Raw genomic sequence first — 19,036 nt, forward strand, 5'->3', positions numbered from 1 at the left:
GAAGGGCTCTGTTCTGCGTCATTCTTGCTCATGGCCCAGGAGAGGAAGCCAACGCCACCTCCATGAATTTCACAGCTGAGGTGATACAGGAAGGTGGTGTGAGCGCCAGGAGATGACCCTGGCCCTAGCAGTGTGGAGAGGAGCCAGAGGAAAAAGGACGGAGGCAGTCAGTACCCCAGGAGGGTTCCTCGCAGCAACGGGATGCTGGTCTGAGGGCAGGAAGCGCGTGGAAGGGGCCTGGGAAGAGAAGAGCTGTGCCTCGCTCCCCCTTCTTTCCTCCTGATGAAAGGTGTTCCCTGTGCCCCCTAAGCCTGGGTTCTGTGCCACCGTGCAGGCCAGGCGCTGGCACAGGTGCTGCCAGCTCTGGGGGCTGCTGGCCCTACTGCCCCCACTATCAGGTCGGGCAGAGGACACCCCGTCCCAGCAGTGCCATCCCAAGGATTCACGAAAGTGACTGTGGGCACGCTTGTGAGACTGCGATGCTGCATAGAGTATTAGCCACCCCGTGGTTCATAGAGTGAACCACCCTGCTGGGGCTTCCAGAGTGGCAGTGAAGAACCCACCTGCCAAAGCAGGAGACAAGGTTCAATCCCTGGGTCAGGAAGGTCCCCTGGAGTAGGAAGTGGCAGCCCACTCCAGTATTCTTGCCTGGAGAATTCCATGGACAGAGGAGCCTGGCAGGCTGCAGTCCACAGGGGTGCAAAGAGTCGGACATGACTGAGCACGCATGCACAAACCCCTGTTGAGGCCAGGAGATGGCAGATCCCTTGATGTCCCAACCAGAGGTGGTCTTGATAAGGCCATCAGGACAGGACGTTTCATTTTGCTTTCCTAAGGATCCTATGAGCTGGTTTCAGTATCTTGGGAGGGAGACGGTGACCCCAGCACCCAAATTTGAGGTGTGGCCGGTGCATAGGAGAGGCTCTGGAGGTCAGCTCAGTGAGTGCTTCACCTACACCCCCCTCACCTGTGTCCCTTGTCTCTGCAGGTAAAGGCAGTCCCAGTCCTGCCAAGAATAGCAACTGCGTGATCTCCTGAGCCGCGAGCCAGCTGTTGGAGGACCTGTGGACGCCCCCGTCCTGTCCTGTGGAGACACAGCTCAAACCCTGCGCCAGTTTGCACATTGGACCCTACTGGCCTTCCACCCTAGCAGCCTCCATCCTGGCCTCAGGGACCCTGTATCCCGGATGTGAGGATCTGCAGCATTTCAAGTCAACCGCACACCTCCACAACTGTCGTGGCCAGGCCGGGCTCACCCCTTGTTTACATGAAGTGGAAGCTTCACTAGTGTCCGCTCTCCTTTATGCCAGCCCACTGCCTCCCCAGGGCCAGCCTTGCCCTGCAGGCCTCCAGGTGGGGTGAGCCTTCATCTTTATACCTGAATGTGATGGGCTCTCCGGGGCAGCTCCAGTCCCCCAGCCTCTCCTTCCCTGGGCTTCCTGGTGCTGCTGGTTCCCCTTGAGGTCTGGTGGAATAGAAGGGATGAAGACAGGGCTCTGAGCCAGGAACCCGGCCTCACTTGAGCTTCTGAACTCAAGGTGGGAGACTCAGCGAGGATGGCTGGGGGCTGGGGGCTATGGCCTTCCTGGCCTGTTCCTGGAGGCTCCTACTCTAGATTCTGCATGGATTGAGGGCAGACTCTGACCCTGCCATTTTGAGAGCCCTAGCCTGGAGAATCCCAGGGACAGGGGAGCCTGGTGGGCTTCCGTCTGTGGGGTCACACAGAGTCGGACACGACTGAAGTGACTTAGCAGCAGCAGCAGCAGCAGTGCTGGGATCTCCCTTCCCTCCCCAGCACCATCCTGAATGGTCCAGGTCTCCTTGGCTGCTGCAAGCCGACGTGGTGGTTCCCCGAGTGCCTTTCCCTGAGGCCCTCCTCCCCTTTTGTGCCTTGATCTGCAGCCCCAAAGCAGGGAGACCCTGGCTGATGCTCTGGTGGTGTGGGAGGCTAGGCCCACCTTCAGGAGTGTTTGCCTTCCCTCCACCCCAGGACCTAGGGCTGGCCCTCAGTCCCCCTCACCAGCCAGGATGTACGTGCCTTCTGTAGTTACAAGTTGGCCAAAGACCAGCCTTGGCCTCCTGCCAAAGCCAGACTGTACCGAGGCACCTCAGCCTCCCTGGCTTCTAAGAGCCCTGGCCTAAATGCCACAATGCCAGGCCAGGAAGACCAGCTGAAAATCGCACACCGCCCCCCTCTTCATACGTGTGACTGAGCAGATCTGCAGAGAAAACTGGGGAATGGACAGCAGAGAAACTGCCGGACCACAGGGGCTGAGCTGGCCCCGTCTCGGGCCGGGCTGCTGGGGGGCCTGGAGAGCCCAGGGCTACGGCAACTGTGAAAGCACCATGCTCAGCCTCTCCCAGCCTCCTACTTCTGAGCCAAACTCTCGTCCTCGCCTCTTTCCTTCTGCAAAACCCTGGGCACCAGCAGCACCTTGGGGAGGGTCCAGATGCTCAGGTGGTGCAGACACTGGCACTTGGTGGCAGTGGGAGCAGGGGTGCCCTGAGCATCCTCTGAGTGGAGCCTGCCTCCCAGGTGGGCAGGGGAAGGGCCAAGGGGAGGAAGGGAGGACCTGGTTCCCAAAGGGGTAGAGGGCCGAGGGACCTGATCCCCCCCACTCCCTGAGCTTGTGCGAGGATTAAACACTTCCTGGGAACCGTTTCCTTATGCGCCAAGGCCTGGCAACATGGCCCTGCTTGTTCTAGAGGGGACAGGCATGGGGAGGCAGCAAACAAGGTACAGGGAGGGGGCTGCACCTCAGTTCAAGGTGTCTGTGGAGACAGCGCCCTTGGGGGCAGAGCGGACACCTCTGTGGAGGCCAGAGGAAGGGACCAGCTCCTAAGTGATTGTGCCAAGGGCTGCCCGTGCCTCCCCTACGAGAAGAAGCAAGCCCACCAAATCTTTTTCCTGTCTCCCACCCAAACCAAGCCCAGTTCCCTCCCCTCCCCTGACGTGCAGGAGGCTCCAGACTGGAAGTCCCAAGTCTCTGGAGCCTTGAGCCAGGCTGTCCGTCCTGCCCCGGCTTCTCACTGAGCCAGGCCACGGTGGTTCTCACTCTCTTCAGAGAAGCCAAGCGGGGTGGGAGACCACGCGTTGAGGAGGATGCAGCGCAGTGTCCCGGGAAGAACGCTGGCCTGTGACGGGACACCTCTCCCCATCCTTTCAGAGGCTCGGGTGAGCCGGCCTCATGGCTGAGGACCCTGGAGTCCTAAAAGTAGCTTCTTTGCCTGAGCTCCAGCCCCTCCGTTCTGCCTGTCAGCTTCTCGGTTCCAGCACTTGCGCACACTTGGTGAAATATCCCCTCTGTCATCAAATCTCAAGGGGACATCTGGCCTTCCCAGTTGGACGGCAAGTTCAAGGATGGATCATGCCCTTGGTCCCTCCGCAGCAGCTTCCAGAAGGCTGGTGACGTCAGAAGGGCTCTGGGAGGAACGGGGAAGAAACAGCGCTCTGGGTGCGGGGCCTGGCTTCGTGGCCCCCACCTCACCCCGGTTGCCAAGCTGCCCACCCTCAGAGTTCAGCCTCTGTAGACTGAGTGTCAGCAACCGGCACAGCCCCCTGAGAGACCAACCTTGGGGGAGCAGAGGCCCTTGAGGTCTGAGACCTTGCCCCATTGGAGTGAGAAGGCGGGACCCCTGCATGGGGGTCGGGGGTGGGGGGCTTTCCCTTGACATTTGGCAAAACTTCCCAGTCTCCATTGTCAGGGTCTGGTTAGCCCTGATCCTTCAGGGGTGCTTTTGAGACCGCCTCAGCCAACAGCACTACTCTGTGCCTGTATGGGCCATAATAGAAAAAAAGGCTAGACCAAGAAGGCAGCCTTGAGATAGGGAGGAAATGGGACCAGAAGTGGAGTGGGGGCTGTTTTTTCTTTTCGCTGTGACTTTTTATTTTCTCTTTTTAGCTTATGAACACCTCCTCTACGCCAGTCACCGTGCTAGGTGCTTCAGTTACCCAAAGGTCTCGTCCGTCCGTTTTTATATTTATTTACTTATTTGCCTCTGCCTGGTCTTGGTTGTTGCATGCAGGATTTTTTTTTTTTCCCGAAGGATCTTCAGTGCAGTATAGGATCTAGTTGCCTGACCAGGGATCAAACCCCGACCCCTTCTATTGGGATAGCCGAGTCTTGGCCATTGAACCACCAGGGAAGTCCCATACCTGCAGGTTTCGAACTAAGAAAAAGTTGAGGGAAAGGCCCTTTCCAAAGTGAACAGGAAGTTTTCCCGTTCTGAGCCTGGAGCCACACAAAGTCTGGAGCCTCCCGTTCTGGAGACTGAGCCTCACAAAGTTGTGTGATAAGCAACTCAGCTCTTAACCGCTTCCGTTTTTCAGACCAGGAGGACACTGTTCACACCCCCACAGCACTGCAGGTCCAAGTCTGCTCCTCCAGCTCAGGCTTCCTGCCTTCAACACCAGTGACACCTGGGACCCCAAATTCTCTGTCCTACATGTGGTAGAATGCCTAGCAGCACCCCCAGACTCTCCCTACTGACTACCAGCAGCACCTTCACAGCGGAAGTGTGTTTTAGTCACTCAGTCGTGTCCAGCTCTTTGCAACCCCATGGACTGTAGCCCACCGGGCTCCTCTGTTCATGGAATTCTCTAGGCAAGAATACTGGAGTGGGTTGCCGTGACCTCTTCCAGGGGATCTTCCCAACCCAGGGATCAAACCCAGGTCTCCCGCATTGCAGGCGGACTCTACTGTCTGAGTAACCAGGGAAGCCACAGCACCCTTCAGGTGAGACCACCAAAAATAGCTCCCAAATTTTCCAAGTGTCCCTGGGGGTTAAAATCATCCCAGTTGAAAAAGAGCTCTTTGAGCTCAGTTGAAAAGGCCATGTGCTCTTCCCTGGGCTGCTTTCCTGGGTGTATCTCCTGCAAAACCATTCCTTTTGTTTGACGGGACACTTTGGCCCAGAGAGACTGGTTGACTTGCCAAAGATTTTGCTTTCTGTGACTGACACAACAGCATCTTCCATCTTCATTCAGTTACCTAGCTAAGCTTGTCCCCGCCTTGGACTCCCCAGAACAGGTGTGTTTATGTGCACACATCTGTCTTACTCCACTCAGAGCCCTGCCACGTTTCCTCCCAATCTGTTCCCCTTCCTTCAGTCTCAGTTAAAGTCCTACACAGACAGCACCGTGGGACATGACCTGTGTGTTGCCCAGCCACGTCCCCACCTCCAAAGGCAGCCAGGGCTGACAGCAGAGAGACATCCACCCTCCTCCACGCAGGCCAGTGGGGACTGCCCCTTGGGGTGCCATGACACTCCGAGTAAACATTGACGAAGCCCCCTTAGCAGCTAATTAGCCCTGCCACGCGCTGTGCATATAGTTTATCGCCTGGCTGTGCGCCACCGTCCTTCCCGCCTGGAGGACCCAGCGGCTGTCACTGTCACCGTCTGCACTGCTGTTGCAGCAGCAGGAGGGGTGATGCAGAACAGGCACCCTGGGTTCAGGAAGCTGAACCAGGACAAGGTGGAGGGGACGCACACCTTAGGAGGAGGTGGGTTGGATGTTAGCCTGTTCTCTGGGGCGCGGGGGTAGGGAGGCAGGGAGGAGGGCATCGCTGGGTTAGCCAGAAGGCTTTGAAAAGTTGGACAGGTCTGACTGACTCAACCCTCCTCTGTGAATCTTCTGCCCTCCTGGCTCTGAAATGAGGAAGGCCCTGCCTCCCACTCCCCTCTGTGCTTCTGCCTGAAATGATACACACCCATTCTGTGCCTGGAGACAGGACACCGTCTTTCTGCCTCACCGTCGTATCTGCAGTGTCTGCTTAGTAATGACTCATTAGATGATTGAACACTTGACAGCCATGTGATACAGAGAATAAGTCAGGCTCATACATGTAGGTGGTGTCAGAGGCTCTGGAATTGATTATGACTTTTCAGTCTTTTTTTTTTTTTTTTTGGTTTTAATGCACAGCATGTGGAATCTTAGTTCCCCCACCAGGGATTGAACCTGTGTTGGAAGAGCAAAGTCTTAACTACTGGACCACCAGCGAAGTCTCTTTGACCTTTCAGTTTTATTCCTGACTCCTGAGACCAGACAGGGAAACCAAACAGGATTTAATTTCTTAAGGACTTTGGAGTCCTTCCTGATAAATCCTCTGGGAAGGCTTCTCCTTTCAGTGTGTATCCTCAGTGGACAGTCTTCATCTCCCAATTGCTCAGGTCTCCAGGCCTCTCTGGCTGCTCAGGAATGACCCTGTCTGTGTGCTTCTTGCCAAGGCTAACACAAAAGCAGAGGAGAAGATGGGCTTTGAGGTGAGGAAATGTGTCCACAGCCATCCAACAAGTCATGGGAAGGGCTCAAATCTGGTTATTCAGACCCTCCTAGAGCACTGTCACTGCATCCCATGGTCTCTTCAAGTGATAGCCACTTGTCCGCAGCCACTAAAAAGCAGCTCCAGGGACAGATGTCCGTGTCATAGGAGACCTGCTAGGACCTGTTACGGAAGCCAGCAAACGCCTTGGGAGCCCGGAGGAGGAAGTGAAAGGCAAGAACAGGCAGCATGCCCACAGAGGCCACAGTCCTCTGGGCACAAGCACGGGAAAAGCACATCCCATCCCATGCTAAGAGCCAAGAACCGTGTCTGGGGGCCCTCACTTCCCGAGGAGCAGCTGGACTCCCTGGCTCATCTCCTGGAAGTCTTGGAAGCTGGGCGATTGGACAAGGAAAGGCATTTCACTGCAGTACCTGGAAGGCTTTATTCATCTGTTCATTCAGTGGATGTTTACCGCCAGCCAGGCCTGAGAATGAATGATGAGCAAGGGAGTCCCTCGCAGATTTAGCATGGGGGCCCATCCTGCTTGCCGTCATCTTCACTGAGACTTGTGGCAGTGAGAGGACAGAGCAGAGGGGGCAGGCTTCCCCACTCTGGCACACATCAGCTAAATGACCGAGCAAGCTGCTCCACATCCATCCGAGTACGAAGGGGATACTCTAGGTACCATTCTCCTGAGGCCAGGCGGAGTGAAGCACTCGGCTCAGTGGCTAAGACAGATGGGGAGCTCCGGAAGGGCTGATGCCTCTGGTGGTGTGTGACTCGGAGGGTGGAGGGTGGGGGGAGCATTTCCCTCTTGGGACATTCTCTTTTAGATGCTTTCCCCTGCCCCCTCCCAGGAAAATGGCCACTTTCAATGGTGAGTAGTTGGCCCAACACAGGCTTCCCATGTGCCTCAGCGGCAAAGAATCCACCTGACAAGGCAAGGAAACACAGAAGAGGAGGGTGGATCCCTGGGTCTGGAAAATCCCCTGGAGGAGGAAAAGGCAACCCACTTGAGTATGCGCCTGGGAGATCCCATGGACAGAGGAGCCTGGTGGGTTACAATCCATGGGGCTGCAAAGAGGCAGACACAACTGAGCCAGCATAGTATGCAGCTGGCACGTGGGTTAAAGGCTGGCCCGCCTGGAAGGAGTTTCCAGGTCTAGGTTCTCAAAGAAGGAGGAAGGAAAGTTCCAGAGATGCCGCGCGGCGCCCTCTGTTCAGGGCCCGAGCTCTTCGGTGCCCGCTCACCCCACCCCCACCCCAGCTCTTGGGGTTTGTTACTTGCAAGCCTTCAAGAGGGTCACCGTCTTAACTGGTTGTGCAAAAGTTCCAAACCTTTCTTGACCGATTAGTTTGGGGTAAAATTTTTTTAAAAATTTTTGTTTGGCGACTCCTTCCTATATAAAATACAAATGAAACCCAAACCAAGGAAATAGCACACACATCAGACAGGCCCGCCGAACCTCCGGGCCAGTCCCGAATCCTCCATAACCCTCTGACCCTCCCCAGCTTCCTTCTAACCCTTTCCGCGCACTCGCCGGCCAGGACAAGAGCCGGCGTCTCCCGAGGATGGACCGGGAGGAGCCCCAGGGCCGGCATGGGTCGCCGCGCAGGACCGGAGGCTGCAAGTCCGGAAGGAGCGCCCGGCTGAGGCTCCGCGGGGCGATGCTGACCTCTGGCGGCCGCTCGCAGCGCCTCGCGTTCCTCCTGGGGCAGACGAAGAAGGCAGAGGCCAGGGCTCAGCAAACTTACTATAAATGGCCACAGAATAGATGTTCTAGGCTTTCGGGACATAGCGGGTAGGGGGTCGGTGACGACCACAACCGCTGCAGTAGTAAAGCCTGAAAGCACTGCGATTGCGAGTGGGGTGGCTTTCCAATGAAACTTTGTCTACCGTGAAATTTGAATTTTGTATCATTTTTGTGTGTCACAATATTACCCATCTTTTCATTTTCCCACCCACTTTTTAAAAAATGTAAAAATCATTCTCAGCTCAAGAGTTGTGCAAAAATAAGCAGTGACTGGATTTGGCCTGCAAGCCAGGTGGACCCCTGGCCAGGGCCACTTTCCTCACACTTCCCAGCTCTAATTGCCAACTGTCACCACTGCCATCCTTCACTGCTTTGCCACTGTTCTGCCAGGAGGACTCCCCCAGCCCACATCCCTAACAAGATTGCTGCCTCTGAGCCCCCTTCCTAACAAAAATTCTGGGGTTGTTGGTTTTCACCCATTTCATAAGTTCGCATAAGTGTCCTTATGTTTACATAAGGTGCCCAGCCGTGTGCTGAGGGCCATAATAACTAGCATGTGTTTAACATTTGCTTTTATTCATCTGTTAGTTCAAACAAACTTACTGAGAAACTCCTGTGACCCAGGCAACGTAATAAGAGAGACTTGGTCTCTGCCCTCAAGGTGTTGATAACCATGTCTAGAAGATGGACACAGAAGGCAAGCGTGATGATGGAGAAGCAAAGCAGGTGTAGCAGCCCAAAGGAGGCACTTAACTCAACCTGGGGCTAGCGGTGAGGGAAGGCTTCCTGGAGGAGGAGGTGATCTCTGAACCAACACCCGAAGAGTGAATGGGAGAGGGGAGAAGGAGGCAAGACATTCCAGGAAAATGTCCAGAGCCTAGAAAGAACTCTTTCAAGAGAGTTTTAAACACCAAAGACAATCTTCTCTGTGTCCTTCAGTTACAATATTTGCCCTCAAGGCCTCCCCAGTCTGGTGAGGGAGACAGGCTCTATCACAAGCTGTTGCATGGTTGTGAGGAGAGATTTAAAGAAGTTTTCTCCCTATGGCCAGTCCTGGGCTGGATCTGACTCCACACAGGGAACTGAGACAATCTAGGGAAAAGAGATGTGGGCGGCTTCTCTGCTCCAGAAGCCCCTGAGAGGAACAGGGGCTGGACCTGAGCCTTGAAAGAAGTGTACACCTCGGAATTGGGGAAGGAGGAAAGGGGAACCGAGGCAGCAGCACCCGCGCAGACAAACTGAGGAAGGAATGGGGGTGGCCCCGCTGAGAGGCCACCAGGAAGTCCTCCTGCAGGAAGGAAACATCCTTCCGGTGTGGATCTCCCAACCACCTCAACCAACAGGTATGAGTTTCCTCAGCCCTACCAATTAAAAACCGTGACCTTGGACAGTTACTTAACCTCTCTTTGCCTTGGTTTCCTCATCCGTACTGACCTCATAAGATTGCTATGAGGATTGAAAAAGTTAATACCTTTATAATTACACAGCAGTACTTGGCACTGGGGCCAGCGTCATGAGCGTGCAACTTGAGGGCTCCCTGCACCCAGAAGGCAGAGGGTCCCACATTTGATGTAATGCTCTGCTGTTGCTGTCTTGAAATTCTTAAAAATTCTGAAATCAGGAGCCCCATGCTTTCGTTTTGCATGGCCAGTCCCACCTGGCATAGCATGTGCTTACAAACTTGGGGTCTTATTATTATCTTTGAGTAGCCACTCCAGTACTCTTGCCTAGAAAATCCCATCGATGGAGGAGCCTGGTAGGCTGCAGTCCGTGGGGTCGCTAAGGGTCGGACACGACTGAGCGACTTCACTTTCCCTTTTCACTTTCACACATTGGAGAAGGAAATGGCAGCCCACTCCAGTGTCCTTGCCTGGAGAATCCCAGGGATGGGGGAGCCTGGTGGGCTTCCGTCTATGGGGTCACGCAGAGTCGGACACGACTGAAGTGACTTAGCAGTAGCAGTAGCAACCCTTATTTTAGAGATGAGGAAACCGAAGCTCAGACAGTTCATGTGACTGGCACAAGATCACACAGCATGCGGGATGGAGGGATGAAATTGCGATCTCTGAAGTGGAGGGAGGACGATGAGCCTGCTCTTCATTCCCACTGCCGCTGCCTCCCCGCCCCCCCACACCGGAACGCCCCTGGTAGGTAACATAAGGAGAGAAGAGAGACAGACTCCTTAGAAGGAGCTGAGGGAAAGAGGGGGTATGAAAAAGAGCATGAACAGTTGTAGAGGTAGGAGGCGAGCTGGCTATTTTGAGGAACCAAGAGAAGATTCTCAGAGTAAAACATAGTGGTGAAGCCATGGAAACAAGGACTGAGAATGTCTCTTGGATCTTGGCCACAAAGAGGTCATAGATGAGCTTAGAGAAGTGAGTTTCAGTAGAGAGTGAGGGCTGGAAGCTGGAATACAGCAAGAGTGGTGGTGGAGATGGCCACGAGGCATTATTTAAGAAGCCGAGGAAAGGAAAAAGAGGGGGAAAGGGCAGGCAGGCAGGCAGGAAGGCTATTCTGAAGGCAGTGGAAGAGAAGCCAGGTCCCAACTAGATGCAGAAGAAAGACCATTAGAGGCAGTAATTTTTTTTTTTAAATGTATAGTTGGTCTTTGCTTTTCTTTCTTAAATTTTATTTATTTTTATTTGGCTGTGCTGGGTCTTTGCTGCTATGCATGGGCTTTCTCTAGTTGCAGTGAGCAGGGCCTACTCTTCGTTGCCATGTTTGGGTTTCTCAAGCCATGGCTACTCTTGCTGCAGAGCAGAGGCTCTAGGCCCCAGACTCAGCAGTTGGGCTGAGGGCTCAGGAGTTGTGATGCATGAGCTTAGTTGCTCCACAGCATGTGGAATCTTCCTGGACCGGGGATCGAACCCATGTCCACTGGCAGGCAGATTCTTTACTGCTGGACCACCAGAGAAGTCCTTTATAAAAAAACAAAAATAAAATTATTTATTTTTGGATGCATCAGATCTTAGTTGAGGTGCGCAGGCTTAGTTTCCCTGCAGCATGTGGGATCTTAGTTCCCTGACCAGGGATCAGACTTGCATTGGAAGGCAGATTCTTAATCAGTGGACCATCAGGGAAGTCCCAGAGGCAGTAACTGAGCCAGGAAGGGGTGCACCTCTTTCCCTGAGTCTGTAGGGAAAAGAGCGTGAGGTTGAGTTAATAAAGGCTCTGAGGGTGACTGTTCATGGATGCTGATGGTCTCTCCAGTTGAACTGTGGCAGGTCCAAGGTAGATACCTCAGGACAACATAGCAGCAGGGAAAAGAACTGACTCATTGGAGTGAGAGGGTCTGGGTTTAGCTATTAGGTTACTAACTGTGGTGACCTGCCACAAGTTAGTCACCCTTTAGAACCTCAGTTTCTCTACCTGGAAAATGGGGACAACCATGGTTGTTGTGAAGATTAACTGCCGCCATGATCCATGTAAAGCCCTCAGAACAGTGTCTGACACATTGCGAGTGTTCACCAAAGGGTAGCTGTTATTTACAGCACATCTGGTGCTCCTCCGAACCTCCCTGGGGGTCACGCTTTGGCCAGAGGAGGTTGGGGTGTGATGGGGGTGTCCAGGGTTTCCCTACAAGCTTTTCAGGAAGTGTGGTTGTAAGAAATGAGACATGATTTAGAAGCGGCATAGCTTCTGTCACAAGGGCTTTGTTACACAATAAATGCTACCAAATGTGTAATACATGCTTACGAGCATGTCCTCTATAATCAGCATTCTCTAGAAACCTCCCCTTCCCCCAAGTGCTCTTGGCCTTGGCTGTGGCCACACCTACTGCCCAAGTGAGCTGTATCAGCTGTCAGCTGTCCTCTTGTCTTTTGAATTCAGTTCTTTTTACAGGGACTTTTCCCATGATTATAAGTTTGAGAACAGGAGACCGCTTTACAAACACTTCCCAATGCCTCGCAGCAATCAGAGGCCAGTGCAAAGGGTAAAGGGAGTTCTCCTGAATCATGGAAATCAGAGTTGGAGCCGATCCAGCTGGCTGTGTCACCCTGAGCTTGTGGGTCATCGCAGAATTGTTTGCAGAAATTCCTGTTGCGTTGGATTTTGTCCAGGCCAACGCAATGTGTTTTAGGGATCACAGAACAACCTCTCAAGGGAAAGAAGGAAGGCCTATTGCTTGGAATGACTTAGAGAACTGTTGGTAGCCATCCAAGGCAGCCATCACTCATTAAATTTGCCTTCCCTTCTAGCAAAAAGCCAAATGTATAGAACACCACATATAGAGCTCTTAGAATAGTATTGCGCTCCAAGAGCATACTGAACTCAGCTTGCATGCAAGTGTGCAGGGCTTGGCGGGTCTTTTTACTCTCAAAGCTGGGTGGGTTGGAACAAACACCCCAGATATTTTCTCCAAGTAGCGTGCAGAGAAGAAATGAGAAAGAGAGCAAAAGAGAGCATGTCATTCTCTGACCTGGGCTGCCTTTTCAGGGCATGGATTGACCCTGCAGCCACCAAAGCAGCTTGTAAGCCCTCGGGCAGTGAGCACAGTAGAGCCCCCTTCCTACAAACCATTCCTTGATTCCACACTAGGCTGAGCAAGCCCCAAAGTCCTGTAACAGGTGGAAATTTGTCATCTGCTGTGACAAGAATTTGAAACCGTCATCCTCAACATAGGATTTATTGGCATCCTTCCCTTAAGTATAGAAAGTGAGAACAGGTTCCATCCATAGCTGAGTGCTGAGCAATGAGAGCTCTCAAAGTACTGACAAGACCCTGAGCCACACCCCACTGTTTGTTGGAAGAAATCCATGCGTGGGTCTATTCATAAAAGAGTCTGGGAAGACAGACTCCTTAATGGCGGTTGGCTCTAGTAGTGGGATTTGGGAGAGCTTTTCTTTTCTACTTTAAAACTTTCTGTACGGTCTGAAATCTTTACTCAGTGATCCAGAAAACAGCCACCGTATTTGGAAATTGTTTTCCTATTCTCAGGCGGGCAAACACAACAGGGTTTCTGGCTTTCTGCTTTCTTCTGGGAAGGGAAAATAGAACAAGGTGGAGTGGACAGACCCCCAAAGGCCCTCAAAGACAAAAATTATAGGAAGAACAGGCTTTAGCCATTCCTGGATATTCCTATCATGCTCCTTGCCCCCCAAGAACAAGTGTTACAGGTCACTACACATCCTCAGCCTCTTCAATAGCTAATCACAATTCATTCTTTAGTTCTCCTTGTAGATGTCACTTCTTCAGGGTAGCCATCTCTGTCTCCTCTAGATTGAATCCCAGGACTCCCCTGGTGTTCCAGTGGTTAAGACTCCAAGCTCCGAATGCAGGGGGGCCCAGGTTTGATCCCTGGTCAGGGAACTAGATCCTGTGTTCTGCAACTAAAGACCTGGCACAGCAAAACAGAAAATAAAAAGATTGCACCCCATATCCCTCTCTTGTTCTTCCAGGCCATCTGTGCTGTGATTACATGTTTACCTGTTGGCCACCCCCACCAATCGAGGTCCCTGAATGCAGACATATTTTATTCATCTGTACAGCCTCTGTACCTTAGGAAAGTGCCCACAATTTCTATAAATATTTACTGAATAATTATTTATAGGGGAACCTTTTGTAACCAGGGCAATTTAAGACATACAAAGATGAATAAGAAACCATTTGTTTTCAAGGAACTTAAAGCTGAGTTGGTATTTAGTTGCTGTGTCTGACTCTTTTTCAACCCCATAGACTGTAGCACACCAGGTTCCTCTGTTCATGGGTTTTCCCAGGCAAGAATATTGGAATGGGTTGCCATTTCCTTCTCTAGGGGATCCTCCTGACCCAGGAATCAAACCCACATTCCCAACAACAGCAGGAAGATTCTTTACCACTGAGCCACCAGGGAGCCATGAAATTAAAAGACACTTGCTCCTTGGAAGGAAAGCTATGACAAAACTAGATAGCGTGTTACAAGGCAGAGATATCACTTTGCCAACAAAGGTCTGCATAGTCAAAGCTATGGTTTTCCCAGTAGTCATGTATGGATGTGACAGTTGGACAATGAAGAAGGTTGAGTGCCAAAGAATTGATGCCTTCGAATTGTGGTGCTGGAGAAGATTCTTGAGAGTCCCTTGGACAGCAAGGAGATCAAACCAGTCAATCCTAAAGACAATCAAACCCAAATATTCACTGGAAGGACTGATGCTAAAGCTCCAATACTTTGGCCACCTGATGCAGAGAGCTAACTTGGAAAAACCCTGATGCTGGGAAAGACTGAGGGCAAAAGGAGAAGATGGTGGCAGACGGTGAGATGGTTAGATAGCATATCAACTCAATGGACATGAATTTGACAAAACTCTGGGAGATACTGGAGGACAGAGGAGCCTGGCATGCTGCAGTATGCGGGGTCTCAGAGTCGGACCTGACTTAGCGACTGAACAACAACAAAAAAGCTGAGCTGGGGAGACAGATGTATCGAACAATTAACTATAAAATCAAGCACTAGTTTAAGGGTTAAAATGAGAGTTTCAAACAACCAACTATGAAGATAAGGAAGGTTTTGGACCCTGACCATTTCTCACTCATTTTGTTTTATGGTTCAGAATTATTCTCATACTGGAATGCTAGTGTGGGGTATGTGCATATAGTTTTAAGGATTCAGGTTCCTAGGACCTTTCTTAGACCTTGACTCATGATTTTTCTTCTGTCCTGCTGGCAGTTGCCCTGGGAATACCTGCCATTTAATGTTAATTGATGTTTGTGAAACACTTATCTTCCTCTGCTGAAAGGCTGTAAGTGTTGAGCACTATTTCTGTGTTACAGTAGTTGTTTTATTATTAAAACAGTGCCAGTGAGGTTACACAAGAGCTTGAGGCGAAACAAGGGCAGTGATCCTACTGAAGCTACAGGGGATGGGGATTTGGGATGGTAAAATGTTAATTACCCGAGACGGAATGCGGGCCCGAGTCCAACACTGTGCTCCTGCAGATCATTTCAGTACCAGAGCCTGGGGCTGGTTCTCTGGCAGTGGGTCCTAAGCATTCTGCCCTCCCCTGGCTGGAATGTTGGATTCACTTTGCTGAAAGCTGCCACAGGAAAGAATTCAATGGCCAGGAGCCAGGAACACACGTCTTGCACAGCATCAGGGGCTACTCTGGAAGCTTTCCAGAAAGGGCTGTTCTATTTGCATACAGTAAATTATTCCTAAACCGATTTATTCTCTTTCCCTCTTTGGACTCTCTCCTCGTTTCTGGTTCTTCAGGACTCTCTCAGAAAAGAGTGAGCTGGAGATGGATGGGTGGGAGTTGGGAAAGTAGGCTTGAAACAGAAGGCTGGTAGAAGTATTCATTTATTTATACAGTGGAGAAAATGACCATAAAGGTAAATGGGCTTCCGGTTAGGAAACACCAAGACTGTTTAATTTAGGGTGGGAGGAATGGGTGCTGGAGGAGAAGATACAGTGGAGGCAGTGACAACCTATCCACAGCTCTAGTCCCCAACAGCGTTACCTCCAGAAACTGAGGACCTTAGGCTCTGAATGAAACCTTTTTAAGATGCAGGGTTGGCTGACAGGTACGATTCTAGGCTAAGGGAGACACTAAAGTACAGTGAAAAAGCTTAGGCTTTGAAGTCAGACAGATCCGGGACCAAATGTTGGTCTACCAACTATTTTCTATCTAGGTGACCTTGGGCAAATGTCCTAACCTCTCTGGAGCCTTAGTGTCTTATCTGTAAAATTTAGAGAACCTATAACTGACAGCTTTAATCGATAGTCCTTGTAAAGAACTCTGCACAGTTGGCACAAAGCGGCTACAAGCGGGTAGTCGTTATTACCAACTACAGGCCAAATGAACAGTCATCCAAACTGCCTAGCAAACAATTAACAGTGCGAATCTCACCGACGCGCCTATCTACCCAATAAGGTACCAGGAAAGAACTTGGTGGAGACAAACCAATGGCATTAGCCCTTGTTGTTGGACGGGCTTTCTTGCCGTTCCACCAATAGTTTGGAGATTTGACTAACGAGTGACATGCTGACAGTCCAATGACTCACAGCCAGCCCACACTCAGGACTTCTGAGGGGATAAATCAAGGAGCCAGGACGTATAGATTCCGTTATTAGGCAGTACTGGATGGAGAGAGGAGCTTAGGGGAAACAGCGCGAGGGCGAGGCACTAATGAGCTAATAAAAGGAAAAAGACGATGGTTGCGCTAACTGAGCTCGGCCGCCATCATGCTCTAGTTTCCCCTTCGCCTCTCCGCGTCCGCGACCGAGGAAGCGGCCTCTGGGATGCTGAGGGGGTGTGTCCCCGGATGATTGGCGCAGGCAGCTCAGCCAATCCTAGCTCGTCAAACGGAACGCATTTGACCAATGAGGGGCGACGGCTGCGGCGAGGCATTGGAGGGGCGGAACGGCAGCTTGACGGGCACAAAAGCCAGCCAGTGAGGGCCGGCAGCATCCTCCCTGCGGCCAATAGAGTGGGGCTCTGGGCGGGGCCCCGAGTGTTTGTGTTGTGGTTTTGGGGGAGGGAGGCGGAGGGGAAAGTTTGTTTATTTTGTTTTTAGTTTCTGGGGTCCCCGTGTTTCTCGGAGGTGAAGCGGGAGGGAGTGACCCCCTCCCCCGAGCCCCTCAGTCCCCCTACTACGTCGCCTCCATAGCCTGCGAAGGAGCGGGGACCGCGCGCATCGCCCCGCATCGCCTCACAGCGGAACGCCGCGCACTCGGAGCCGGCACGGCTCGGCGGTGAGTGAGGACCGACGGCCACCGCCGCCCTTCCCCTCCCCCCGCTCACCGCCCAGTCAGAACCGGGCGGCCGGGTGGGCGAGGACGTCCGCGGGAGCGCGCGGCGCGGGGCTGGCCTGTCAAGCTGAGGCGCAGCGTGTGCGTGTCCTCGCGAGTGAGCGCGCGCGGCGGGGAGAGGGCCGGGAGGGGCGTGAGCGCGCGCGGGGCCGGCGGCGTTGGGCGCGCGCTCCGCGGGGCGGGCGTCTGGTGGGTTTAACCCCGGGGCGGGGAGGGACGCGGGCGACGTCCTCGCGCTGGGTAGGGGCGCCCGGAATGGCCGGGTCGGGGCCGGCGGGCGGGCCGGCGCGCGCGGCGGCGGCGGCGGCGGGCGTCACGCGCCGGCAGGTGTGAGCTGGGGGAGGGCTTCCGGGTGGGCCGGTCGAGTCGAGTTCGCTTCCCGTCGCCGGGGCACCTCGGGGCCGGGAGGGGTCCCCGTCGCGACGGAAAGCCGAGGCCCACGGAGGCGCGTTGGGGCCCCTTGCCTGGCGGTGGCAGAGGGAGGCGTCAGGCCTCGGAGCCTCCCGGGCCCCACCTGTGTACAGGACCTGTGTGACAGAGTGAATGCGCTCCCCTGCCCGACCCGGGCCGTGGGTCCCAACTCCACCCCTCACCCCGGAGCCCTGCCTGTGTGGCCACTTAAGAGTCGATTAACTCTTGCACAAGGAAAGGAGGGCTAGGGGACTATCAGCGGACGACCAGCCAGAAGTGTTTTCTGCCATCCCCTGGTCCTGCGCCCTTGGTTTCAAACTAGTGGGTTTCCACAGTGGGCTTAAATGCAGTATGTAGTGGCTGAAGACACCCAATAAGGGTAGCCTCTTGTCGGTGACCTTAAGGCCCAGCCCATCCTCGGGTATCTGAACACCAGGAATTAGTCTGGGTCTTTTCAGGATCCCTGCTTTTTCACTTTTACTTTTTAGCCTCAGTGCTAAAGGTTGAAGCGAGGCATAAGGTGAATTCAACCTGACCATTTGCTTACAGTATAGGCAAAATACAGAACAAAATTAGCCAGAGATGTTTCTCCATAGTCAGTGAATGAAACGTTGTTAATTACTATTCCCCTCCCCCAGTTAAGCTAACAGAAATAAGATGTATGGAAATCTTCAGTTCAGTTCAGTCGCTCAGTCGTGTCCGACTCTCTGCGACCCCATGAATCACAGCATTTTGTGCAAGTTTAACAATAGCGGCTGTTTTCTTCCTAGTTGTGGGAAATTTCAGTAGGATGATAGTTTCCTGTTGATTCGGGTGGCTTTGGAACTATGGTAGAAGAAGTGAAGTCGCTCAGTCGTGTCCCACTCTTTGCGACCCCATGGACTGTAGCCTACCAGGTAACACCGTCCATGGGATTGTCCAGGCAAGAATACTGGAAATACTGGAGTGGGTTGCCATTTCCTTCTCCAGGAGATCTTCCCGACCCAGGGATTGAACCCGGGTCACCCTCATTGTAGGCAGACGCTTCTACCCGTCTGAGCCACCAGGGAAGTCTTAGCTTTTGGTAGTGTTATGTAAATAGCTCTTAAAAAGCAGAACTTTTAGCACATTGCCACCTCTACCCTACCGTGTGTGTTGTCTCACTAGGTAGGTAGTAGGAGAGATGTGAATGAAATAGGTCCATACACTAAGGCAAGTATCCAGAACACGAATCAGACTGTCTTGTTCCACTTGATGCAGTGATGATATGATGCCTTTAAAATAATTTTTTAGTTTTTGACTGTTTTTAAGTGCTTGTCCCAAACATTTGAGCAGAAAAGTTTCTGATGGGACTTAAAGAGAAGAAATTCCCAAGCGGCTTTTCTAAGGTAGCATATAAATTTCATGCCCTTTGGGAGGTGGGTTGGGAAATAGTTTTGTCCTCATTCAAATGGAAGCACTTAAAAATGTTTTAAATCAGGACAATGTCATTTGTTCAAATGGTAATGATAACGTTAGCTAACATTTTTTTTGGCGTGTTTTGCCTGTGCCAACCTGTTTATAATTTTTTACCTAATCCTTACCTCAAGCCTGTGAGGTCAGTGTCGTTACGGTTTTATGGATGGGAAAAACAACCACAAAAGCCACAGAGCTAGAAAGTTAAAGGGCATCAGTTTATAGTCTTCAGTCTGATTTCAAACCCTATGCATATTCCATTTTGCCCTCCCCCACAAATTATCCAGAGGAAGAAATGCAGAAAGGACACTGAGAAGCAGAAAGGGATGGAAAAGGGAAATGTGACTGATAATTAGGTTCTTCATATCTAAATTAATTAATGAAACTCATTCTTAATTTTTTAGAGATTAGCATTTTTGCTGGTGTTACATCTAAGTTTTGTT

At 52.3% G+C, this 19,036-nt stretch overlaps 2 protein-coding genes across 5 annotated transcripts in view; both read left to right on the top strand.

The window, feature by feature from the left end:
• Positions 1-9,414, top strand: part of SACK1F (scaffolding CK1 anchoring protein F) — a 46,505-nt gene extending 37,091 nt beyond the window's left edge. Inside the window, exons 5-6 of one of the 2 annotated variants that reach the window (XR_008681798.2) lie at positions 989-4,736; positions 5,924-9,414. Coding sequence is in view for 1 of the 2 variants with exons in the window: in XM_055395161.2 (XP_055251136.2) it covers positions 989-1,038 (50 nt within the window). In the remaining variant the exon portion in view is untranslated. Of the gene's footprint in view, positions 1-988 lie in introns of both variants that reach the window. The other variant, XM_055395161.2, reaches the window with a different exon arrangement.
• Positions 9,415-16,554: 7,140 nt separating this feature from the next.
• Positions 16,555-19,036, top strand: part of TNRC6B (trinucleotide repeat containing adaptor 6B) — a 252,336-nt gene continuing 249,854 nt past the window's right edge. For 2 of the 3 annotated variants that reach the window (XM_055394741.2, XM_055394745.2), the window contains exon 1: positions 16,555-16,691. The gene's annotated coding sequence lies outside the window, so the exon portion shown is untranslated. Of the gene's footprint in view, positions 16,692-16,754; positions 16,830-19,036 lie in introns of those variants that run through there. The other variant, XM_055394742.2, reaches the window with a different exon arrangement.

This window comes from Moschus berezovskii, chromosome 6, assembly GCF_049115385.1.
Source record: "Moschus berezovskii isolate FMDL1 chromosome 6, NW_MosBer_1.0, whole genome shotgun sequence".
In the NCBI taxonomy this organism is placed as follows: Eukaryota; Metazoa; Chordata; class Mammalia; order Artiodactyla; family Moschidae; genus Moschus; species Moschus berezovskii.